At 42.2% G+C, this 26529-nt stretch overlaps 1 protein-coding gene across 2 annotated transcripts in view; it reads right to left on the bottom strand.

Moving 5' to 3' along the window:
* The window catches only part of zfpm2a (zinc finger protein, FOG family member 2a), a 144011-nt gene that overhangs the window by 88118 nt on the left and 29364 nt on the right, over positions 1 to 26529 (bottom strand). For both annotated transcript variants that reach the window (XM_074654595.1, XM_074654594.1), the window contains exons 2-3: positions 16526 to 16684; positions 8683 to 8784 (exon numbers count right to left, since the gene is read on the bottom strand). In XM_074654595.1, the coding sequence (XP_074510696.1) occupies positions 8683 to 8784; positions 16526 to 16684 (261 nt within the window). The remainder of the gene's footprint in view (positions 1 to 8682; positions 8785 to 16525; positions 16685 to 26529) is intronic.

Raw genomic sequence — 26529 nt, forward strand, 5'->3', positions numbered from 1 at the left:
TTCATATTTAGCAACAGCTCTTTGGGACTTGTTAGTGTGAAATAGTAATCACGGTTAAAAAAAAAAAAAAGATGGCTTTGTGAGTGGACACAAATTCAGTTGAAATGTGGACAAAATGGTTGGAAGTGAATTAAGGGCATTCTCAGTGTGCCACATCCCACGTATCCACACAAAACTAGAACTGAATACAGTGACATCTTCCTCAGATGATAAGAACAGTGATTGCATTTTGCCCTATTTTAGATTATATAACTAACAACCATGAAGTTCCTCCATAAAGCCTCTTAGTATAGCGGATCAGTGACTAAATTTGCATCAAGACGATGCGGCATAGGAGTACAGTGATTTGTCTAATCTCTTGTTGCATATTTCATCATTCTAATCGCACATTGTGAATTTGTGCAGAAAAAAAATAAAATGTGGCGGTTGGCGGGGTGTAGGGGGGAGGGTGTTTTCTCTACACACAGGTGATGCATATGGTATAAAGCCTTCATCAGCAATCTCTTAAGAAACGAATGTATTTGGGGGAAAAAAGGCGGACAATGTTTACACACAGCACTTTGATTGCAATTTAATTTTACATCACTCAGGGCCCAGAACTCACAGAGAAGCTGATGATGGACTTTCATCATCGGTATCAGCAATCTCAGTGTCATTCATGTTTTGTGAGACTTGTCTGAAGACTTTGAATAAACCCCTGGAGGAGCGAGATAAAAACCTTCCTTTTCTGAGAGAGAATTGCCATGATGCACGTCCAAATTTCTTGATTACAAGACGAAGGAGGTGTGGGGGGTGGAGGGGGGGAGAAAAAATAAAACCTTGAATGAAAGCCTGCGCTGAAAGTTTTCAGTTTGCTGATATAACAGTCAAGTGTGTCTATAAGTCTACTTAAAACGCTTAGGTATCAGTGGAGACAGCTGCGACACCCTCGTCTTATGATTCTGTCGAGACAGTACACTATCAAACCTTTCATACCGTTCCCAAGCTACATTTCCGGTGACAAAAGCTTTGCGAAAGCCTCCTGAAGGATTCATCTATATCCTAATATTTCCAATCCAATTTAACTGGAGCAGCCGGAGTGGTCTGAGCACTAGTTTACCAATCTTTGCTTTCCAAGACTCCGTGTGCTGAAGGCTTGAGGGGTTCAATCAATGGCGCTTTGATCTCGGCTGGAACCATAATTATTTAACATTGTTACAAGGATTTCTCTAATCCATCCTACCATTAAATCCCTTTTACACCCTCATCTTCTGCAGCCTAATCTGCATCTGGGTGCTCCGTTTGTCTCCCTCTCTCATTTCGGCTCGCCCCTCCCTCCTCGACGACACCCTGACTTTATAATGGACTTGGGTGCTGAGTTAGAAAATGCCTTGTTTACTGAGAGCAACCTGACTGAACTGTGCTCAAATGGACTGTCGCTGTGTGCAAGAATTTAAAAGTTTTTTCTGCTGTGTTTGTGCTGGAGTTTGGGTCAGTTTGCTTTCAGTTCAGTTAGGGCCAAATGTTGAAAAGCTTCTGCAACTAAAATACGAACATTATGAACAGGTTGATTACAATCCTCTCAATAAAGACTCCATAACCTTGCACCTGCTGTCTTAGCAATTTCCCGAGAAGTTTCTTTAAGCCGTGTTTTCACTAGGCTTGCCGCAGTAGTTGGGTTACACGGTGTTCAGGCACAAACCGATTACATTACTTGACCACCGTCGTTTTGTTTTTTTATAGTAATAAAACCCATTTCGTTCATTTTAGCGTGACATCATCTTCAACGGCAACCAAACAGAGGAACGTCTGCACATCGTCAGTTGTACGGCGCAGTGTACTGGGTCGGTTTACGAGTTGCCATTTTTTAAAATATCGTTCAAGTGAATTAAAATGACTGTCGCTATTTACGGCAGTTTTATTATTCTATTTGTTGCGAAAATTGGCAGTACAAGACAAAACTGTATTAAGCATGTGGTTGCGATGGATAGCGCTAGTCCCAATGGGATTAATGAATGAATGACATTAGCAAGAAGTTATCGATTAGCTGCCTAGAGCACAATCACTACTGACTAATCTTTCCTACATCCTTTGTTTTGCGACCATCCCCGATTCCAAGCTGTTCTGCAACCACCTGCCACAATCTATTTTTAAATTCTACATCTCTGCCTTCTTTTATTTCTTTATAGTGAAGTGTTTTGTGCTGGGAGACGATGTGAATGTTTTTTTTGCCATTTCGGATGATGACGTTTGCATGGACGGTGACTCTGAATGGGCAAACAATCCTCTTTTGGCTTCTCACAGATTTATTGACACATTGACACTTTATTGAGAGACGAAAGTTTCGGAGTCGGTGTGTAAACGTGATTGACACAACGTGAGGTCGTATATATATTTTTAAACGAAAAATAGAGACCTGGTTTGCAAATGCCTTAATGTGTAACAAACTGTACTCGACTGCTTAATGGAAACGTGCCATTAGATGAACTGAGGGAATTTCAAAGTTCAGGTGCCTGATGCCCAAAAGGTTTAATCCCATCTGTTTATTTTGCTGATCACTTTGACTCCCAACAAAAAGGGCCCACTGTCCTTTTGCAAATATTTGCGTGTCTGTGTTTCACCGTGATATAAATAGCAGCATGGGCAACCGCAAACATTTGTCGAGGCACCTGCCACAGTATCGTGGCCATCTGGTCCTCCAATTCTCCTAGCATGACATATGTGCATTAAACCTGAAATGGTTATTGTTTTTTTGTTTTTTTTTGGAGACTTGAAGAAGATGGCCACGGACCCTTCTGGGTTGGCTGGAGTCAAAAATGAGACTCGAGAGTTTTTACATCTGAGTGAAGCTGCATGTGCATGTTTGATGTCTTGAAAAGGTAAGGAAGGGGGTTTGTAGGGTGGTGGTGGGGGGGCTCTCTTTGCTTGTGCTCCGTCTGTGTCTGACCGTAAGGTAGACTCTCAGATGGCCACTCCTTTAGCTGACCCCTGCCTCTCGCCCTGGCCGATGCCCAGCTGGCACCGGGGGCTGAGCAAGCTGGGCTATGCCGGCCCGTCAGGGACGGCCAAGAGAAGAGATTTGTGGACAAGGTGATCACATGGCTTCTGTTACCTCTCTGTCACACTCGTCTCCTCCTTCTGTATCTCCTCCTTTGCTGTGTGCCTTATTTTACGTGTATTTGCTGCAATATCCTATATCCTGATGTCACCACTATGTATTATGCAGTAATGTACACTTGGCACAAACAGTTAAAGAGTACAGTTTAACCAGAATGACAGTTGCAGTAGCATAATTCACTCTACACACTAAGGTTTTTAAAAATGTATCTGTACTTTTATTACTGTTGACTTTATTGCTGGAAAGCACCTCATGGTTTATGTAAGTGTTTTTTTTTCGTGACTTAAAGCGCCATTATGTAGCATTTAGGGGGATCTATTGGCAGAAATATAATATAATATTAATAAGTATGTTTTCATTAGTAATATTATCACCTCAAAATAAGAATCGTTGTGTTTTCGTTAGCTTAGAATGAGCTAACTAAACTGAACTAAATCCTACACACTGGACCTTTAAATCCCTGCCTTTTAAATGCCCACGTCTTTCAAAGTCCATGCCCCCAGTTTGTATTACAGGCTTTCTGATTAAAACATGTAGTTCAAGCTCAAGTCGATGACATCATCAGGGTTGTTTTCTTTAGACTTTGGAAAGCCCCCCCCCAAAGCCAAGGTGAGTGGTTGCGATGAGTAAACTGAACTTGCTGGAGTGTCCCTTTTAAAATGTTGTTAATAATGTTAAATTATTTATTTAAAGACAAATTTCCACATCGGTGCAGAATAAAGTTGTATCGTCTTCTCCCCCTATTGTGAAAAATATTTATGACGACTTGATTAGCCTGAAAGAGTATATATGTACATGCTACAATACAATAAATTCAAGTTTGGGGCTTTACAAACAATATAGTGTTCACCAGTTATATATGTAATCAGCATCACTGGTGGACAACACACACTGGAATATATGCAGTTCCTATAGTTTAAGGCCAGTAGACCTCTAATCCTGCTTGAGATATTCATTAGTATATAAAGTAGATTAACATATGTACTGTATGACTGAATACCACACTGAAACAAATGGTATCTCACAGGCTGAAGACTTTTAGCAGAAACGGCAGCGATCATAATTACAGCGCTCTTAACGAACCCTGGATTTTCATGACTTTCATAAGGGGGTGTAGTTTACACGAGCACGCATTTAGATAAGGCAGAGAACAAGTTCATTAGCAGAGTTAGCTAGCTAACAGACACCACTCCCAATTAGCCTAGAGGAGAGCGAGTGGGAGAGAATGAGAGAGACACAGTCGAGATTCCTATCAGCGTCAGTCCATGAAAATGAATAGAATAGCATGACACGCTATCTCCCGAATCAGCGGCTGATTGCGAAACATCCGTGACGAGAAATGAACACGAGACAGAAGATCAGTGTGCAGATTTGCTTAAGGACATACTTGTAGAGAGAGATGAGGAGAGAGAAAAGGGAGCTCGCTGGGTGTTCCACATCAGAGACCCGGCACTCTCTGCACAGCAGAGACGAGGCAGCTATCAGATTAATAGTGAGTCATTCTGTACGCTCCTCTGCCGTTACAGACAGAAAGACAATCAGAGAACAGGGGGGGCAATCGCGGACAGCACTTGACATGAGTTACGAAAGTGGAGATGAAATGCAGGGACAAGGGGGGGAAAAAAAGTTCAATTAAAGGATGTAGATTGTAAAGGCTTTTGTTGTTACTCAGCAAAAGGGAAAACGGCACTGAGGTGCTTCAATAGAATCACCAAAGCAGGTGGGCATGTTCCGAGTTAGCCCACCTCATTAAAAGGCTTCACTCTCTCTTTATGCAACGGCCATTACACATCCCATTCAGATGCACACACGCCGGTGATTAAAAATTATCTGTTGGAGATCATAATCACACCTGCTTAAACTTAAGCCAAAGAATAACAAAGAACTTTTTGAATGCTGAACTATCTGAGCATTTACAAAGAGATTAAAGGGTAGACAGTCTCAAACTAAATAAATTTGCTTTTAATCGCTTTGAACAGGAAGTCATGTCATTTCAAATGTCCCTATCTGATTGTCTGATTCCCCCCTCTTTATTCGAATTATAACATGCCCATCTGACTTTTCCGGCACAATGGGAAAAATTAAAAAGGGAAATGACCTTTCATGGCAGCCATGATGGGAGAGTGAATGGCATTATTATGCACCGAGATTAATTTCTGCCCACTCTACGCTGCCCATTGAGAAAACAGAGGAGGGGCACGAACGCCTCGGTGCAAGTCATCATGATCACAGAGATGTCGAGAAACATCTCTATTGATTAAGAACAACATTTTTACGTTTTTCTTTTTTATAAAACCTGGCTTGGTTGTTAGCATGTTTCTTTAAAGGGGAACACCACCTAAATTAATAATTCTAATATGTTATTTCCATGGTCTAGGAAAGTGCAATCAATATTTGTGAACATGAGCTACCCTCTCTCTCAAAGCCAGAAACCAGAGAAGTAAGTCTCAAACTTGTGATGTCATCAAGTTAGGGCTGAATCTATTCAAATATTTAATCGGGATTAATCGCAAAATTGATCGCACATTTTTTATCTGTTTAAAATGTACCTTAAAGGGAGATTTTTTTCAAGTATTTAATACTCATATCAACATGGGAGTGCGCAAATATGCTTCCTTTATGCAAATGTATTTATATATTTATTATTGGAAATCAATTAACAACACAGAACAATGACAGATATTGTCCAGAAACCCTCACAGGTACTGCATTTAGCATAAAAAATATGCTCAAATCACAACATGGCAAACTGCAGCCCAACAGGCAACAACAGCTGTCAGTGTGATAAAGTGGGCATGTCTGTAAAGGGGAGACTCGTGGGTACCCATAGAACCCATTTTCATTCACATATCTTGAGGTCAGAGGTCAAGGGACCCCTTTTGAAAATAGCCATGCCAGTCTTTCCTCGCCAAAATTTCGCGTAAGTTTGGAACGTTATTTAGCCCCCTTCCCAACAAGCTAGTATGACATGTTTGGTACCAATGGATTCCTTCAGTTTTGTAGTTTCATATGATGCCAGTATCCTCACTTTAGCTTTAAAACTGAGTCCGCTACAATCTAAAAATCACAAGTTGCGTTAATGCGTTAAAGAAATTAGTGCCATTGAAACAAATTTGCTTTAACGTGTTATTATGGCACTAACTTTGACATCCCTACATCAAGTATAAAGTCTAGATCTGCTCCATAGACAGTGAATGGGAGATTAACTGTATGTTGAATTCTTGTTTATACCCAAATGAGCTTTATTCTATTGTATTGCTCCCAGTTGTGAAACAGAAAATGTTCCCATATACTCAGAACATTCCCCTGGGTGCTCTCAGTGTCATCTCTCCCAATTCATTGTCTATGGAGCGGCTCCAGACTTCATACTCGATGACATCACAAATTTGAGTTTTAGCGCTCTAGTTTTCGGATTTGGGAGAGTTGTTCATGTTAGACCATAAGAATAACATGGATGAGTTTTGAAAATGGGCATAGTTCCCCTTTAAGTTGGATGCAGCCATGTGCTAAGTGCCATTTTTCAGTTTGTAATACAGCAGAGATTAGGACACAGTGCCGAAGTCTTCAAACTGGATGTCACTTGATAGCTTGGAACCACTCAGGCTGTGGTTTAGTAAAACATGAAATGGGCATCATGTCTCACATCACCTCCTCTGCAGTTCAGCCATCCTCACTGTATGCACGACACACTTTACTCCCATAAAACTCGAGTCTCCCTCCTCTCTCTCTCCGCTGCTGCCTGTCCAGCAGTGTGTTTCTGAGCCTCTAATTCTCATTCTGATGGCTAAGTAGAAGGGGGGGGGAGGATAATTACAGTCAGTCATACATCTAGTCATGCTACATCCATCCCCTTCCTTTTCAAAGCAGTATTTTTAAGCTCAGCATTTTCTCGCCCCAAAAAGGGCCTTTTTCCGCATGTGATGCCTTCTTTTTGTCATGGCCCCCATAGTTCTGAGCTGACCCCCTCAGCCCTGTCTCCTGACTGATCACAGTGATGGTTTATTACTGTCGTCCCAGCGTTCTTATCTTTAGCCAGCAATGCTCATTTCCTTCCCCAGATTTAAATGCAAATGTGAAATTTAATGATAAATGCATTATCTGATAGGTGCGATAACACTGATTCACTGTCAGTATAAAATACACACCCCGGGGGGCTTCGAGCTAGCAAGCACAACTTGCCCAAATCCACTTTTTTCTCCCTCTCTCTCTCTGTCTCCCTCTCTCTTCTTTTCTCTCTCTTTCTCTCGCATGTACCTGCAATAAATTCTTGAGGTCATTTTATGCATTAAAGGGAATCATATTTTGTGTGTTCAGCAGTGTGGGTGCAGGCTATTGCTGAGCAGTAATTGCTGTGCAACTATCTTGTTCAATGTATTATCCATCACTTTGATGAAGTTACTTTTAGTAAAAGGGCAACACAAGATAAAAAAAAAATGTGTTGTAAACTCTTCAAAAAAAGCTACATCTGCATTGCATTATAGGGTTCTCTAAAAAAAGAAATAAATAGATAAACCTGCTTTTTTTGAGCAAGCAATTGTTGGTAATTTAATGTACTGTTAACTGAATGGTGGGCGTGCATTCAGTTAAAGTGGCTTGTTACATAGCATGCAGACTTCTGACTCATTTGTCCATCTAGCTGCTAAATGCAAGACACAATGCTTTCTTACTTTTGAACCATAGGTGTCCATAAATACTCCTTTTTCTATTTCTATTCAATGCCAAAATTAATACCTTACCTCAAACTAGGAAGCAGGCATTGCAATTAAGTTATCGGCTACTGTCCAACGTGATGTCATTCATACTCGTCGCATTTTGACGCATGGGCAGAAGCAGCCTTTTACGTAGTATCTTGACGCAGAAGGTTTGCGCAAGGTTAACCTTTCAACACGTGGTCGTAAAACATGGTTGTAAAACATGGTTGTAAAACGTGGTTAACGTTGTAACATGTGGTTGTAACACGTGGTTGTAGCGCGTGGTTGTTATATGAGGTTAACGTAATGCGTGGTTGTAACACGTGGTTGTTATACATGGTTAATGTAACACTTGGTTGTTACATTTTGTTGTTAAACATGGTTAACATTGTGAGACGGTCACGGTTAGGTTTAGACAACAGAACTACTTTACTAGGTTTAGGGAAAAGATCATGGCTTGGGTTAAAATAACTACAGAAGTCACGTCATGTGACTCACGTAACAATGTCATCAGTAACGTTGACAACATCATCAGTAGAAATGACTCAAGTTTTGGTTTCACTTGGTATGATATGAAGGTCGTTCCCCTGGGTCAAAGTCCTGTGTTCGTTTGTCCCATCCACCACCCGTCCCTCCCGCCTTATGCGGACTTTCTCGCTCTTAATATTTCCGTTGATCTGCATATAATAATGACGACAATGGGTTTACATTGGAGTTAGTTGAAAGCCCGTTGCGTCTCAAACAGATGCTAAAGGGTGCCTTGTGCATGGGTATCAAGACGCCAAGGGACACTGTCCAAGCGTCTGTATTTGTCGCCCTGGGAGTGAAACCAGGCTGAACCGTCAGATGGCCCTAAGTGTCTATCTAGGAAAGTGATATGAAGACTTTTCTTACTTGGACCATCCCATTCATCTGGCCCCACGCCGGTATGCCTGGTCTTCTCGCCCTGCCCGTCCATCTCCGACTCTCCTGCTTCTCGGTTGCCATCTTCCTCTCCTGCAACGCAGAAAAAAAGAAATAAAATGAAGTCCTATAAAGCACACAAGACAAAGTGAGAGAAGCACTCAATTTATTGCTCACACACCTAATTTAATGAAGCAGTGCATTAAGGACTGTGCTGCCCTTCCAAAGGGTAGATTCTTAGGACTTTGGATATTATCCCGGCAAAAAAAATCATTAAGCTTTATAACCCTTTCCTGTTATATTTAAGTGTCACGATCTGAAGTCATGTGAGCCATTGTCATTGCGTGCGACTGTGTATATATAGTCCTGTACATGTATATTTGCAGTGAGCTCACCAGCGGGTCCATCTGCGTACTTTTATGTAAAAAGAGTTCCCATGAGTGCTCGCAGGAACAGGAGGAAGCCCCGTGGAACAGGAAGGAAAGCAATGTGTGGGAGAGAGGTGGCTATTTATTACCGTTTGATCTATTGTGGAGCGAGCCAGAATGTGTGTTATAGGATGTAGGGCTGATTTACAGTCGCGGGGCTCACACAGACCATGCTAAGGGATATTTGGGTATCTCTCTCCAGGATGTAAGTGCTTAAAGACCTTGTTAAACAGACTCCGCCTGCGAGCGTGCAGCAGTAACACTGACTGCAGCGCTTGTTGAGCGCTCTTAAGATGCACTTACTGTAAAAAAAAGAAAAATCTATTTTTGCATATGTACAGTACGCACAGTTTGTACTCAAAGTTTATAGGTGCATAAATCAGTGCTTAGTAGGTGCCCCGTATGTGTGGTGCTCTGAATAAAATCCAATGTGGCTGACACAGTGGTTGTCTCTCGAAACTCGGACAAGTTAAGAGCAAATCTGCTCGGGGCTGCGTAGCGGTAGTTGATAGTTTGCGGAGGAACATTTCTCTCACTTTTGTCACCATATCATTTTCATCCCTTTGATGTTTCAAACCCAATAGTGAACGGTCAAGGACAGGCCTGGATTACTACAATGGATTACTCCACTTCATGCACTCAACAAGGAAAAAAAAGGGATCGATGTGCGGATTTAAACGTGAATATATTAGGATGTCAAAAAGATAATATATCGTAAAGATGTAGCTCGTACAGCATGTGTAATAGAAATCAAACCAGATACGATACATATATGTTGTTGTCATATGGTTGTTTACTCCATCTGTATCTGATCCCCCCACCCCCCTACAGCTCCCAAAAAGCATTTCAGAGTGTTAGTTATCACACTCCCAGTGACAACTGCCACGGGACACACTGCTACTACTTCACTCCAGCGCCGTCCGTCCTCAGTTAGGTTAATCTCCAGATCAAGCACACACACCGTGCTTGTTTAGCTTTTTTTTTTTTTTTTTTTGACATGGGCTCACTTCAAAGAAGGTAGCAAACATCGCCAAAAGGATGTCAGCTTTCCGCCTGGCGCTGAAAGAGGAGATGTATACGAAGAGAAAAAAGTGATACTGAAGGGAAGTCTGCAGAAAATGTCCTACTTACAGTACATGAGGTCATTATGACCCAGTTTTGCTTATGCAAGTGTCTGCTTGGGCTGGCGATTTCTCCCCCCCCCACACTCCTTTCCCTTCTCCCAGTATATTATCAGGGAGCCCACTCAACTAAATTCCCCCCACTATTTATTGTTGGGCCCGGAAAACCTCTTTAGCACACTAGGCTCGTATTATGACGAGGATAACAAAGGCGTAATATCAACAGTTCCTTCCAATGGAGCGGAGTTTAAAAAAAAAAAAAAGCCGGCGAGATAACATTAAAAGGCACTACCTTGATCTCAGGCGAACATGTTAAGCCCTGTAACGAAACGTATTGGAAGTGTTTAATTATAGCCCGGGAAATGAAGCTACAAGATGATTCCTTAATTAAGCAGTGATTAAGGATTTTCTGCCTTCTATCTAACGCCGTTTGCAATGCATTTTAAACACAATCGCCCAGGCAACCTCGCAGGGAACAATGTCACAGGGCTTTGATGAAGTTTTCCTGCACAAATGTCACTAGGAAGAAAGAGCAGCAGCAGAGGAAGAAGTGCTGGAGCAGCACTCCTTTGCTTACAGTTGATAAAAACCTGCAATACAGACGAATATGGAGAGCCATTTTTTTTTTATGGTTTTAAACGACGTAGAGAGATCTGACCTTTGTGATATAGGAACAGATTGATTGAGGTGCTCCAATTTCATTCACAGCGGTCCACTATAAGTAATAGAGACTCTGCCTTGTTTCATCATTTGAATTGAAACCCTCTGCCGTCTTATCGAGAGAGACAGATTGTCAATGATCATCCTCTACATTATCACCTAGATCATAATTTACATCTGGCTTAGGTTCCTTTCCCCGCGCAATCAAATGGAGATACTTAAGGTTGAGTGAGAGAACCGAACAGAAGGGACGAGGAGGAGGGTGGGGGGGTTGGGGGAGGGCGAGGCGGCCTGCTGGGCGCAGGGTTGGCGGGCATGCAAGAGGAGCCAGTGAGCTGTTAAAATCAGCCCTATCGCTGCTCTATCAAAGGACAGCTCTCTAGCCAAATCGCAGTCGCACGCAGCGTGCCACGCATTCAGGTCAATAAGCTTATAGGCGATTTACACAAACAATTCCTGGAGCAAGGTAGCAACAAAGTCATATTGGCTTTTTCCCTCTCCCTTTTAGCATTGTCTCTGACGAAGGAAGCCCTTGAAAATGTCAATCTCTGGCGTGCGACTTTAAGGAGCTCAGAGCACTCTAATCCTGACCACTGAGTCTGGAGACAGGTCGCACATTTCTGCAAAAATGGAGTATAAGTATTTTTAAGTCTTCATATGAGATTGCACAGTTCTATATGTTACTGGGCTCGATGACTTTAACCCACCGCCACTTTTCTAAAGCCATCGCAATCTAGTATTGGAGCTTGGCAATGAGAATGTAATATTAGGGGGTGGGGGGGATGCCCGCTACCCCCCCACTCCCTCCTCAACAGTGGTAGTGTTAGTCAGTTGATATTGCATATTTGCTTGTTGATGCAGATTAGGCTGCAACAGATAAAGTCAATTCCAGGAAGCAACCTTTTTCACCAAAGTCAAGCATAGCTGTGAGACTCCCCCGCTATCTGAAAAATAGGGTTGAATTGCATGCAATTTGTGGCAGGCAGAGCACTCCAATGGAGGGAGGCTATTAGCGAAATGCCTTGCCACTGTCTCTTTAAATGCCAATAAATTCCCATCATTACAGAATCTGGCAGTTTTCCTCCCTGTCTGCAGCCCGGGTCTTTATCTCGCTCTGCCTCAGTCTCTGAGCATGTAGATCTGGCCCAGTTAGATTGTCATACTTAACAAACATTAATGATTAATTTCCTCCACTGAGTCAAATGGGGCTAAAGGGATGACTCGATTCATCTTATCGCGTCCACAAATTAGCATTTCCCCCCATATTCTCCAGCATCAACTGTGCATTAAAATTCCACATTTGCCATTCTGGGCACTGGCAGCTGTGGCGAAAGCGCCAAGGAGATCTTCCTCCTGTGTTGCTGGAGATTCTGATTACTCGTGTGTTCACACAAAGAGTGGCGTAATTAATTCTGCCACTTTCCCGTTGGTTACTGTACGCCTCTGACCGCTGCAAGTCAAATTACTCACCGAGAGGTTATTTGAAGGGGTCAAGGTGGGTTTGTTATTCGCTGTGTTTAAGTACTGCGTACGCAGTCCTGAGCTTTCACTCTTCACTTCCACTGCGATAAAATGTCTCTGCCTATATTATCTTTTTTTTTTGGTAATTTGAGGAGAGTGCAATATGTTCACACTAGTTGTGCTTGATGTATCCTGACACATAAATGCTCACATCAGCGTCAGAATCGAGTAGTTTGAGCTGGAAAAAAAAATAAATCATGTCGCATTACTTCACAAAATGGTGTTTTACATGGAGGAAATGAGATACATGAAATGACATGTAAATTTACTGTCAGAGCTAACTAAGGAAGTCATTTGTCATCAGACAACACTTGGAACGCACAAAGGGAACAGCTTGTGGCAACACCCTGTGCTGAACTTCACAGATAGCCAACAATAAAAGAGGGGGTGAAGCAGCAAGGTGAAATTTCACAATTTCAGTAAAAAAAAAAAAGATGTATATAAAAAAAAAGGTATCTTTCTTACAATTATGGAGCCGGGTGTGTCAATAGAGTATAAATCTTTGCTGTGGACTCTTCACAAGTGTGAGCTCCATAAATGTGAAATTGATCGAGCAGGAGAAGTTGTTTGAGGTGCGATTCTGTTTTAATCGCAGGAAAAAGCCAAGGTTATTTCTTTAGATATGTGGCCTCACAGAGCTCTCAATAGGCAGACACCCTTTAATTCCATGTACATTCTTTCTCCTATAGAGTACACCTTTAAGTTGAGTGACACTGACATTCATTTAATTGTAGATGAGTGCTACAACCATAATAGTTCAGGCCTACACGGTTTCTTTTATTATTGATAAGTTGACCCCTTGAATAGTCGCAACATAATTATGAAGGGCAGTAGTAGAAGGAGATCTTTTATTTAAGTAAAAGTAGTAAAACCATGGTGCAGAAATACTACAACTGAAAGTCCTTCATTCTGAAATTTACTCTAGTAAAAGCACAGTATTATCATCAAAGTATCTAGAGCTGCCACGATTAATCAATTAATCGAGTAGTTGTCTACTATTTAATTAATCACCCACTATTTTGATAATCGATTAATTGTTTTGAGTGATTGTTTAAGAAAAAAAGTATCTGGTTCCAGCTTCTTAAATGTGAATATTTTCTGGTTCCTTTACTCCTTTATGACAGTAAACTGAATATCTTTAAGTTGTGGACAAAACACGACATTTGAGGACGTCAAATCGATTAATCAAAAAAAGTCTCCCCTTTACAGACATGCCCACTTTATGATAAACACATGCAGTTTTGGTTATGGTTATGGTTATGATTTGAGTATATGTCTTATGCTAAATGTAGTACCTGTGAGGGTTTCTGGACAATATTTGTCATTGTTTTGTGTTGTTAATTGATTTCCAATAATAAATATATACATACATTTGCATAAAGCAGCATATTTGTCCACTCCCATGTTGGTAAGAGTATTAAATACTTGATAAATCTCAATTTAAGGTACATTTTGAACAGATAAAAAATGTGTGATTAATTTGCCATTAATCGTGATTTAATATTTTAATCGATTGAATAGCCCTAGTAATTACATACATTTGTTTTATTGTGAATTTCTGGGGAATTTGACCTTTTAGGCCTCTAAAATGGTTCATATAGAACAAGGAAGAGAATCACTCTGGACATATGCAACGAGTGATGAAGGTAGCAAGCAGATAATAGTTTGTGTTGAGGGTCACAGGTCTAAAAGGTGAGGAACCCCTGATAAAGATAATACAGCAGGGGCTTTGGAGGAAAATGTGTTCACTTCTCCTTTTAAAATGTGTTACACTCACCGCTTAGCTTCTGTGAGATTTCACATTTATGTTGCAGATTTAAGGCCAACAGTGGTACAATATGTAATACCAGCAGCATCTTAAAAACCACGTCCACGACAGCACCAAAAACCACGAGAGCCATGACACCATTAACTAAACAGGTTACGGAGTCAACCATCAACCAATTTAGAGGTTCCCAGAGCCTCAGACCAAGATGGGACGCCAAGGTGCTCCATGCACTTATCTGGGGAGTCCCTTTTCTGCAAGGGTAAGGCAAATGACTGAGTCTTTGGTGGCATTCAACTTCTTGACCTTTGCGCCTTTAAGCGGCTTTGCTACTTCACCGCACTCTGATCAAAGTTAATAAGTGCTTCATATGTTAATGAAAATTGGTACTCCTCTTTGTGTTCCTACAGCTTTTTAATACCTATTATAGACTGAAACTTTTAATGGAGGTTTTAGGTCCCCCTGACAAGCCCATTTCAGAGAGTGACTACACAGATACAAGGCTAAGCTAAGACCAGAGAGTCACTGCTCAGTGGAGGAACCTTACACGGGAGACCTTATTCTCCGGGAAGCAGCGGCAGATAAAGGCCATGGGATGAGTGGCTGCTTTAAAACCCACGTTCAAGTCCGCACAGGGCTAATTACAGCACGCCATCACATTTGAGAGGGTTTAGTTAATCAAGGGGGCTCTCTTTTTCCTGCTATAGTCGAGGAATAACACACTTAAAACCATTTAATGCCGCCAGGATTGCGTCCTGTTTAATTCACGGCAGTTTCACATAAGTGGGGTAAATTTAAGCCACTCCGACGTTAGTTTTAAATAGATCTAATTGAGGAAGGGATCATGGGGGAAAATGGCTACACCTGATGATTGCACACAACTTGCCATGAAGGGAAAAAAAAAGACATTTGGATAGTACATCATTTAGGTCTTAGGAGGCAATGGGAGACTTAGCTTCTGTAAGCTCAGATAGCAAAGGAATAAAAAAAAAAATCTGACTAGTAAGGCTTGTGTTTGACAAGGAAAAGATTACCAAAAAGTAATATTTGACATTTGGGATTGCTATTTCGTGTTGACTCTATTCATAAACATGGAAAGGAGATTTGAGGCCCGGTTCCTCACATGGTTTTATCCAAAACAATAGAAATATCAAACGGCTCTGACGAGGTTCTTTGAAGATTTTCACCAAGTTGTACTTTTTTTTTTTTCCCCTCCTAGCTGTAGCCACCAGTTTGTACACTACCGCACCATCTATTTCATAGCTACTGGGTTATTACAAGACCATACATTCTACTTTGAAGTTTGTGTAAGGACACATTACGATGGAGACAAAGGGCGAAGCAAACGAAGCGTCGCCGGTAATTGCAATTTCCGAACAATTGCGCCGTTCAACTTTTACCCGGAGAACAAAAGGAAAAACATTATTGATACGATTACTGGGGCATAGCCTACCTGAAACATGAAAGATTTGCTTTTTCTTCAATAATGTAATCCCACGAGGCACATCAGTTTAGAAGTGTGAAGGAATAATTCTAAACAATTTTCCCCTTTGAAAAGGAGAAAGAGGAGGCAGACATTCAAAGCGTTGGTTCTTCATTAAAAAGTCAAATTTATGGCATCCGTGCTGCCAGTAAGAGTGGGGACACCTGGGGTAGTGGAAGCCACGCGACCGGGGGGTAGGAAGAGGTGGGGGAGTTTGGGGGTGAGGGTGGGGGAGGCGGGACAAGTCTGTCATCTTCACACTGTAACCTGGAGCAGACCACAAATTAGCTCCTGTGATGGCAAGGTGTGACCGAAATGAAACAAACATACAAAGAAGCAATCTAATTGAATTGGAGTTCAAAGGGGGGGTGGGAGGGGGTTGGGGGGGCTCGGGCGCATTTGGCGACGCAAAAGGCGCTTTTATAGTTGCTTGGACCTCCGAGCAGTAGCAGGTGCTGCTGAGCGTTCACAGAGCTTCAGTGCCGGCTCAAAGGGAAGAGTGCCACGCTCTCCAGTGCATTGGTGTACCGTCGCACACCTTCACACAGCGCTATCACAGAGGGAGAGCCAGCGTCGCTCCGATGCCATCTCCCTCTCTCAGATCAAACCACTGCTCTTGGGTGGATTGCTGGGATCAAATATCAGAATGGATAGTTTCAACTCTCGGCAGTTGATGCGGGAGGAAATTGTCACGCGGACACAAGTTGTGCCAGGTTTGATTTTGTTGAGGGATTTCATTAGAAGCCATTAGTAGGAGTTTAACTTATTATTGATGCTTGGCACACGAGGGCGGCGTGACATATTGTCACACTATTAAAAAACAGTAAACGGCTTAGAAGGAGTTACCGATCCTCACCTTTGTTGCAGAAGTACTCCATGTCTTCACAGCTCATGTTCTCCGTCTCGAACTCGGCGGGGAAGTTCTCCTCCACCGAGAACTCGTCTTTGGCCAGGAGCTCGTTCTCCTCGGAGACGCACTCCTCCTCCTCTTCCTCCAGGCCATCCTCCAGAGGACCTGAGGGAACACACACACACACACAGATGCACGCACACAAGGGAGATGTTCAGCAGTTTCATCACATCCTTCAGGCTCTCAAAAAAAAGAACGTCTCCTTGGTTCTTTTGTTGAGATACCACAAATGCAGATGCAACTCAAAGAGCAGCACCGAACCGTCTGTACTTCCCATGTTCAGACATTCAGTATATAGACAAAGACAAGGCCATGTCAATAAGCAATATTATTTTACAACAAGAGGTTCTTCCATTATAGTTATTGAAAAAGCCCTTCGAGACAGTGCACTTTCTGAAAAAACAAACAAGCTGACTCGCAGCCAAGGTGAGCGTTGATGTTAATCCGCTATACCTGCAAAACAAAACCTCACACAGACGGAGGAATAAAAAAAAGAAAAAAAAGTTCCATTCCATAGTTTTCATACAGGCATCAGCACGGGAGGAGGAAAAGAAAATACTTTTATTAATTTGTTAGCCTTATCACAGGGTACAATGTTGATTTTCCATTTACATTCCATGCCTCCGGGTAATACACCAGTGCAATCTTAAAGGAGACACTTTTCCGTGTGATTAATGTTTTCCCCCCTCTGTGCAATATTATTTCTTTAAATCTAAATGATTTCAGAGTTTTCGCTCGTAGCTGTACATCTCTTTTTGGTATTTGCATATTACCATTTTTGCTTCAATCAAGGGCGTTGATGGAATTACTGTACTGCTACCTGAATTGTATTAGCTCTGAAAAACATCTCATCCGGCGTTAAATGTTATTAAGATAATGTGCATCTTGCGCACCTCTTCTCCTTCCCCACTGAAACACGTCTCCGATGTCGGCGCACGAATAGCAAAAGAAGTGACGGAACACTCCCGAGTTTAAGGTTAGATATATTTGAAATAATACAAGGAACCTGCGTCATTTTCGGGGGGAAAAAAAATCAGTGTTTAAAGGAATAATCATATCAAAAGTGCTGCCATCGCTGGCTGCTATAGATGTTGATGCTGTCTCTGTTTCCGCCTGTCACACAAGGAGCTACGTCTCTACAGCCTCTTGTGCATCATTCTGGAGCTCAAACAGAGTGCGCTGATATCCTCTCGACACCTTTCAGCGTGTTTGTTCTATTGTAGCGGGAGCGAGCCCCTCAGCTTTTAATAAAGCAATAATTTCAGTTCACAAAGTGGGGCTGGTGTTGCCTCTCCTGTTTCTCTTTCTTCCCCGCACCGAAGCCTCATAAAAGACCCCCCTGATGTCCACAAACTGCTTGCTCTTTTCATTAGTCTTATAAATTACTCCTTTGTAGAGAGGCCTACATCTGCAGGAGCCCCGGACATGAAAAGAATTAGCGCACGGATCTCTAATAGACACTGCGGAGGGAGAGTGCTGCTTTTAAATTAGGGATACAGTTTTATGATCTTATCTGATGCCTTCTGCTGATTCGCCGAGGAGCGAAGTGAGGCGTGAAGTGACTCGATGAGTCTGCCATCGCTTAAGATGATACCGAGAGATAAATATCGCAGTATCAAGGGGAGATTGTATGACTGGCGTTAAAAGCTCCTGCCAAGGCAATTGAGGACAGCGTGAAAAGAAAAGCGGAGGGGAAATACATTTCTATACACACACTCGGTACACATTCCATTACACAGCTGAATAAGAACTGTGTGTACAACTAAACGATTCTTCCTCTGTTGCCGGCAAATACAGCAGCGCCATTGCACCGTAGAAAATAGACCTACAGTGTTGCGCGATAATAAGGGTAAAGGGAGATTAAAGATAAACTTCATGGTCAATAAGACACAAAGATTAGGTAGATAAGATGAGATAGAATTGAGGTTTAATAGACTCCGAATAAGGGCATCTCACTTCCCCACTCTAACAGATAGCAACTAAATGGAGCTTTTGCAAACTGATAGAGATACCGGAGGCCTCGCTGAATATGGAAAAATGAAATACTCCACGCAGGCATTAAAGGAGGTCTGATGGCTACTTCTTGGGCACTGCGTAGATTGCCAAAGTTTGTGCACACATTCTCACATGTTTAGTTTATTATACAGTATTCATTGCATGGAGAGACCTGAAATTATTTCAGAGACAGCAATGATAAGAATAATGACTTTCTAAACGACCAGCACCACACTCCTAACTCATTTTCTGATAGTGGCGTCCCTGCTATATTTAGTTGTGTACTGTTTAAAATCCTGTCACATTCGCTGTGTGACCCGCGCTTGTTGGTGCATTTCTATAGGGTCTGCTGACGAATCGGGGCCCGAGGAATGTCTGCCGCCTCACCCCTCTTATCGAGCCTCCTCTGGAGTTCAGATGGCCAATGACACCGCGGAGAGAGAGAGCGTCCGCATTTCACGTCGGCAGCGGAAAACAACCACGGTCTGCTTTAGAACGGTTGCGCTCATTAAAACGGACACACAAATGTGTACAAAGCAGAGTTTTACATGAGAGGTGAATTAAACACACACTGTTTTGGAAATTTACTCTGGAATCTTTTGGTAATCTTTGGTAAAATATTGCATCTGTCTACTAGTCCTTATAATATAATCTACAAACCCTGCTTTGAACCATGTGGGTGTCTTAAAGGAACAGTGTGTAATATTTAGAGGGATCTGTTGGCAGAAATGGAATATAATATGAATTAGTATGTTTTCTTTCATGGTTTAATCACTGGAAAATAAGAATGTTTTCATTAGCTTAGAGTGAGCAGTTTATATCTACATATAGGGAGCGGGTCCTCTTCACGGAGTCGGCCGCCATGTTTCTACAGGAGCCCAGAAAGGACAAACCAAACACTGGCTCTAAAGAGGGCCGTTCGCGTTTTCACGTTTCTGCGTCGGCCGCCATAGTTCTCCTATACACGCTTGGCACACGGGAGAAGTTTGCAATCTGTAACCTCACCGCTCGAAGCCGTCAAATCCTACACAATACACTTTAAAAAAAGCCCAAGTCAATATTAAATGGTAGCTCTTTTCAAGTTTGCATCTAAGCTTTTAAAACATCTGTCAGTTACATTTCTAAAAACCCTTCTCTGCCGGCTCTGTTCTAAGGTGTCGCAAGCCAAAAGGTTTGAGAACCACTCGATTAAACAATGAATCAATTAATCATGTGAAATAATCATTAGATAAATAAAAGAGTCCCTACAATACTCGTCTTTACCCTGAAGGCTGACTGAAAGCTGTTCAGGCCAGACTATCAAGTGCTAATTCACGAGCTTTACTCTCTAGAGAAAGCCTTGCTTTGCTAAAATTCATCCCGGCACAAAGACTGTCATATCTGCTCAATTCTAAGGAGGATGTTTCAGGAAGCTGCACCCTGTCTGAACTTCCTCTCAATCAGGGTCAGTGTCCAGGTATCCCTGCCCCCCCCATCCCCTCCCCCACGGCCCTGTCATCCACACCCTCCGCCCTCAACTGTATCATCCGCATTCATCAGACTCTTCCTCTGCCGACCAGAGAGAGAAATCTCAGCCCTGTTCAAACAGTCATGCAGGCAGGAGCAGCCAATGCTAATAGAGACATTGGTAGCTGAATGCAGGCCTGATCACAGTGGCTCTTTTGTTCATGGCGTGGCCTCTGTCTGATAGGGATCGGCCATGCGGAGTGGAGCTCCGGAGAGGGATATGGTAATGCCCCCGCTGAGTCTATAAAATGGGGTGATACTCTGAGACCATATGATGGACAGAGGATTAATGAGTCACAGAGGAAGGGGAGCAGGGAAGAAGAGGAGTACGGACAGAGGTGGTGGAATGAGCATATCTTTCAGGAAAAAACACGAGTCTGTGGACTAAAAAAAAAAAGCACACCAATATGCCAACCTTGCCTCTGAAACTCACACTTAAAAAAAAAGACGCTCTAAACAAATATGTGTGCAGAAGTGTAGTGCTAATTTCATGGCGTGCTTTTTTTTTCCAGCCGTCCGCATTGAGGGGGAGCTTGTGGCCGGGCTGTGATAGCGATACCTCACATTATCAGCAGGCTCCACAGTGCGATGTGTGGATCACAAACCCAGCCTCCTCTATAGCTCCCTAATTAGAGGTGAGGTAATTGAATCTGACAGAACAAAGCGGCAGATCTCTATAAGCATGGAAATCTTTTTTTTTTGCTCCCACCTATACAGTTATTTCATCCAAAAAGGTCCATTGAAAACGTGTCCAAGCTGGCCTGGGGATAAAACGCAGCACCTGAGACTGAACATGAATGCATAATGCGGCCCCCTAAAAATCCAACAGGGGCCACACGGCTCAACCTCTGCCAACTGCGCTCCCTGTGACTGCTCCTTTGTGCCAACACTGATACTGGGCCTTCCTCACTTCCAGGGGCGAACACACACATACTCCGCGGGACTCTTCAAACTTCGGCGGAGGCGGGAGGAAGTGTCTCAAGTTGCGCGTTAGCTGTGCGCCAGGTAGGCTTAGATACACATTCATACTGTGTGTTTACGTCCACAGCTGGAGAAAAAAAACACTCGCTCTCTGACGGCAAAGTGTGAAAATGGAAAAAAGATAGTTGCACTAAGGGTTGGGAAGGCTGAGAGGGAAGAGAAAGTGGAGAGAGGCAAGGAGAGACTGGGGGCCATCCTCTCTCCTCCGCTCTAATGACCTTTGGGAAGCAGAGGGCTCCCTCAGCCTTGGAGGAGACTTAGTGTATATGTTACAGGGCTCAAGCCTCTAATTTAATCCTTGATCACTGTAATGAAATAGATACCATTTGCGCAACTCTTAATAGCTTAATATGCTACAGGAAAACCTCAAAGGAATTTCTCATTTCTAACATCTTTTTTTTTTTTTCATACTGCGTAAACGTTACCAAAGAGAAGAAAAAGACGCCTATTTTTCCGAGTTGTACACTGTGATCAAACTAAATGTGGAGCGAATGCTGTAACACAAGTCAAAAGTAAATTACCATTTGTGTTTTGTGTGTGTGTACGCGCTGGGAGGAGCGCGGAGCAGCTTCAGTGGAGACTGATGTGTTTCTCCGAGCTGCAGTCTGTGACCAAGAATAAGCGATGGTATTGTTTAACTTGATTTTCCGGTTGCTAAGCAATGTAATTCTCGTGATTAGAAATGGCTGCCTTCCTAAATTCGGGCACTTACAATCAACAGTCAACAAACTGCTCGAAAACGCAGCACCGAACGCTCGTCTGGAAATTGCGGTGAGAAGGGAGGGAGGGGTGGGAGGGGATGAATGTATTCACATCCTTGTACAACACACACACTCTTCTGTTAGGCTGCAGTGCTGTAGAGATGACAAGGCGTCTAAATGCAATCTGATGACATCATGCGTTTAGATGGCCCACTAAGTTTACATTACGGTACGTTTGTGCTCCGTGCAGTACGACTGGGACACGCCCATCGCTGTCTGTATCACTGTCTCCGTGTGAAAGTGTTGCCCAGATGCAGAATAATGTCATTCCTCTAAGACGGGAGATTATTTGTGTTCACATTTCTCATAATTCCAGTCGAGTATCTTACTCCAATCAGACACGACGTTGGATCCCAGCATGTTCCGCCGGAGTTGCTAAAGTTCTGTGTTGTTGCGCCCAGTGTTTCTGTCTGGACCGTTGAAGGGGAATAACACGCTCTTACTTCTTTATCCAATGAATTGGAATTGGAATGGCATGAAAACATGCTGGCATTTGACTATGCCATTAAAATGCTGGAGGCACCTCTGAGCGTGCCCGAGGGCTTCAGCAGATGCCAGCCAGTTCCTCTGTGGAGTTAGCCGGGTCCTGCTTCACTCTGCTGCCTCTACTCGCCTCTCTAGGGTTTACAGAGACACACACACACATGTCCAAGTGGACACTGGTACAACGTTTGGTCCATAAAAGTCACAAAGCTTGTCCTCCAAGTAATATGGGCTTAGCTAAATGCTTCTCTCGCAGGGTAACACTTGCTTTGCAGGGGGGCGACGGACAGATTAAAACAACGTTAAAATGGCCGGCCTGCTGTGTTTAATGTATTTATTGGGTTGGGAAAAAAAAACCTATACCCCTATGTATCATGATTTTTTTTTTTTACGATTTTGAAATTGATTTTTTTAATGCCAGAATCGATATATTTGTTTCATCTGAGTCTGTGCGGAGGTAGAAGGAAGCTACCGCTTTTATTGTTGTAGTCTGAGTCACGTGACGTCATATCCGTCAACCAAAACAAACCGCAGAAAGTAAAAAACGGCGGCGGGTACACATGGATACGACCGTCACTCTCATCTTTGTGGTCAAATCGGCTGACGCTACAACTGTAGAGCACCCATATACTGACATTTATGTTAAATGCATTCAAACGGCCCCGATGGAGCTGAACATGGATGTATAAAGAGAACAGAGCTGACGGGAGAGCTAGAGACCACCTTGTAGAAGTTAAAGGAAGTATACACTTGTGACTACGTGTCTAGTTTTCAAAATACGGTGTGAACTGTATATACAAAATTCATATATGGAAATAAGATTGATTGGATTATATTCACCAGAAGTAGTAAACATTACATGTTCCTTATAAATTATAAAGAAAAATACCACTAATTTGTGAGGGAAATGTCTTAATTCTGACATTTTTGGGTTGCTGGAAAAAAAATTGATAAATAATTCCTGAACAGGACTGATATATTTGATTTCAGGACATCTCTGACTACATAAATGCTGAAAATCAAAATTTTTTACTGTATTAATTTACATATTTTCCAAAGTAAAAGTCCCTAGAAGTGTATGATTCAACTTACTCTGGTCGAGTGTTAAAAAAGTTAACAAAAATCCCAATAAATCGTAATATCGAATCGCAATACTTAAAAATCGTGAATCATCACCCGAGTATCGGGATAGTGTCAAATCGGGAGATCGGTGTATCGTCCCAGCCTCTGCAACGTTTGCTTTGCAGGGGGGTGACGGACAGATTAAAATGCTTTTAAAATGGCCGGCCTGCTGTGTCTAAGCATCCTTCCTGTTCCACGCCTGCTTCTCCTCTGGCTGAATGATTTATTAGTGTCATTCTGTTACTTATAAGGAAATAAAAGTTAACCATGTGCCTGTACACCGGATGTGACAGCTGAAACAAAGCAGGTAAAATATGTGTGGTCTTAATTACTGGTTTATAAGCGAGCTTTTCACGAGAACGTTCACTTTTAATGAAGCCATTGAGTGAGGCTCCTCCAGGGAGCTATCATGGTTAAGTGGGGGCATCCATCTTCAGCCATTGGCTCGTCTGCAGACGAGCGGAGGCTCTGTCTACGGCGGCGCTCACCTCATATTGGCTCACTTTATCTCCACTAAGTAAAGTCTGTTGGAAGGTGCTAAAAGTGGCGAGAAAATACTTTTCTCCGGAAGCTCTGATGAGGATGAGAGCGTTTTCATCCTGCTGCAGCAGCAGCCACCAGCCACTTCACTGTGTCTTTAAGTGCTTCTGCTGTTTAACCTGAAAAGCATCATATTCATAACAATCAGTGGCCCGCCGGTCTGTGGGGGCTGAAACAGCAATATTGTGAAGGCAGCCGCCGCAACAATTAGCTTTTAGCCGAGCGACATTTCAAAGAACTTAATGGGGAGCCTTCAGAAAAAGAAAAAAAAATGATTACTGTGTCAAATAATGTAGATAAAACAATATTTCCCCATCAAGGAAATTCTATGAAATGGATATATCTAAGATGTCAATTTCATTCCAGTATTATGAAGGATGGGGGGGAGAGGGGGGGTTCCTTTTGCAATAAATTCTTCATTAATTCAATTCTAATTTTCCTCTGGTTCCTATTTCTACTATTGATAGTTCCACTTCTTAATACCTCGGATAAGGGGGGAGAAAATCATTGCAATAGCTCAGTGGAGACTGCGAGCGGGCAGATAGGATCTAAATATTACCAATGCCAAAAGAAGTGTGAAGTCTGATGAACATTTCAAAAGAACAATTCTTTATGGATCAGCTAAATCTTTCCCACTTTTTAATTAAAAGTAAAGAAAATAGAAGTTAATTATCCTGTAAAGATTAGCTGGTGGGCATCTTTCTGTAAATTAGTTCTAATTAAAAGGAAATTGTCAAATGACATTCAAAGCACTGTCCTTTAAAACACAGACCGAGATGGGCTTCCCCCCCCACCCCCCACCCCGCTCAGCCTCGCTCCTAATTCTTGATCTGGCCATGTGAAGCTTCTTGCTGGAAGATTAGGATTCTGCCAGTGCTTCAGACAGCACACACACACACACACACACACACACACACACACACACACACACACTGCTCCCTGGATAGCAGGCCTCTAGCACACTGAAATACTGCTGCATCAATGGGGAGCTAGTGGCTGCAGGAGATAAATACTCCTCATTGATAAATGATTGCACTGATTAGCTGCTTGGAATCAGGCTGTTACATCAGGCCGATATTGGATTTTTTTTCATGAAATATCTGATATTGGTCATGTGCTCCAGTCCAGTGTAAAAACTCCCTAGAACACCTGCAATTTGATTTATTAATTTGATTTATTTTGTCATAAAAAACACATTAAAGTTTCACCTACTATTGAATATAGAGGATGTCTCATGACATAAAAAGCAGCTTGTGGGGAAATATTAAAAACAATAGTTGTACTGAAAGATGTTAAACATAAAAACAATATTTTAGCTCTTTTATAAGTTATACCAATTCAAAAATATATATTTCAGGGCTGCAGCTACTGATTATTTTCATTATTTAGCAATCTGAGGGGAATATTTTCTTGATTCATCTTCTGTAAAAAAGTGAGAAAATAGTTCACGGGGAGCCCAAGATGATGTCTTCAAATATCTTGTTTTTTTTTAGGGTTGCAACTAATGATTATTTTCACTGTTGATTAATCTGTCGATTATTTTCTTGAATAAGCGATTAGTTGTTTGATCGAAATGTTGAAAAATGTTGATCAGTGTTTCCCAAAGCCCAAGATGACGTCCTTAAAATGTCTTGTTTTGTCCACAACTCAAAGATATTCAGTTTACGGTCACAGTGGAGTAAAGAATCCAGAAAATATTCACATTTAAGAAGCTGGAATCAGAGAATTTGGACTTTTTTTCTCTTAAAGAATTACTCAAACCGTTTAATAGATTATCAAAATAGTTGGCGATTAATTTAATAGTTGTAAACTAATCCATTAATTTTTGCAGCTCTATATGTTACCAGATATGCCAATTAAAATATATATATATTTCAGGTCTGCCGCTAATGATTATTTTCATTATCGAGCAATCTGACGGAATATTTTCTCGATTCATCTTCCGTAAAAATGTGAGAAAATAGTTCCCGGAGCCCAACATGACGTCATAAAATTTCTTGTTTTGCTGGAACCAAAGAATGTTTGAAGTTTTTCCTTGATGAATACGTTTAACCAATTACCAAAATGTATTTTCTGTCGATCGACTGATCGATTAATCGACTGATCATTTCATCTCTAACATCATTATCAGCCCCCCCCATTAGTCAAAGCCTATTAGCTTGCATGATACTTTCCTTCCACCAAAACAAAAGACACAGACGGTACATAAGCAAACCTCCACTATCATCACTTCACAAATAAATGATGAATCAGACTGCCTTCTTGTAGCTTTCATCCGATTTCGTGTGGATTTCATCATGCGTCGTCTAGCTCCGCTGTTGCTCCCATCCGCTCGCATTGTATCAAACCAGCAGATTCCAGCACTTCTAGTCGGACAGAAGCGAGAGAGGGAGAGAGAGAGAGAACGGCTGCTGAAGCCCCTCCATCTGCTCTGGCTAATGATGATGCTCTCCCTGGCCTGGAGCAGAACTGTGCGAGGGGAGATTTACACCCATAATACCCCTGGGGGGCCTCTGGAAGCCGCACCGCGCTCCAAAACACCGTCACTCCATCACTTCCTAT

Source organism: Sebastes fasciatus, chromosome 12, assembly GCF_043250625.1.
Source record: "Sebastes fasciatus isolate fSebFas1 chromosome 12, fSebFas1.pri, whole genome shotgun sequence".
Lineage (NCBI taxonomy): Eukaryota > Metazoa > Chordata > Actinopteri > Perciformes > Sebastidae > Sebastes > Sebastes fasciatus.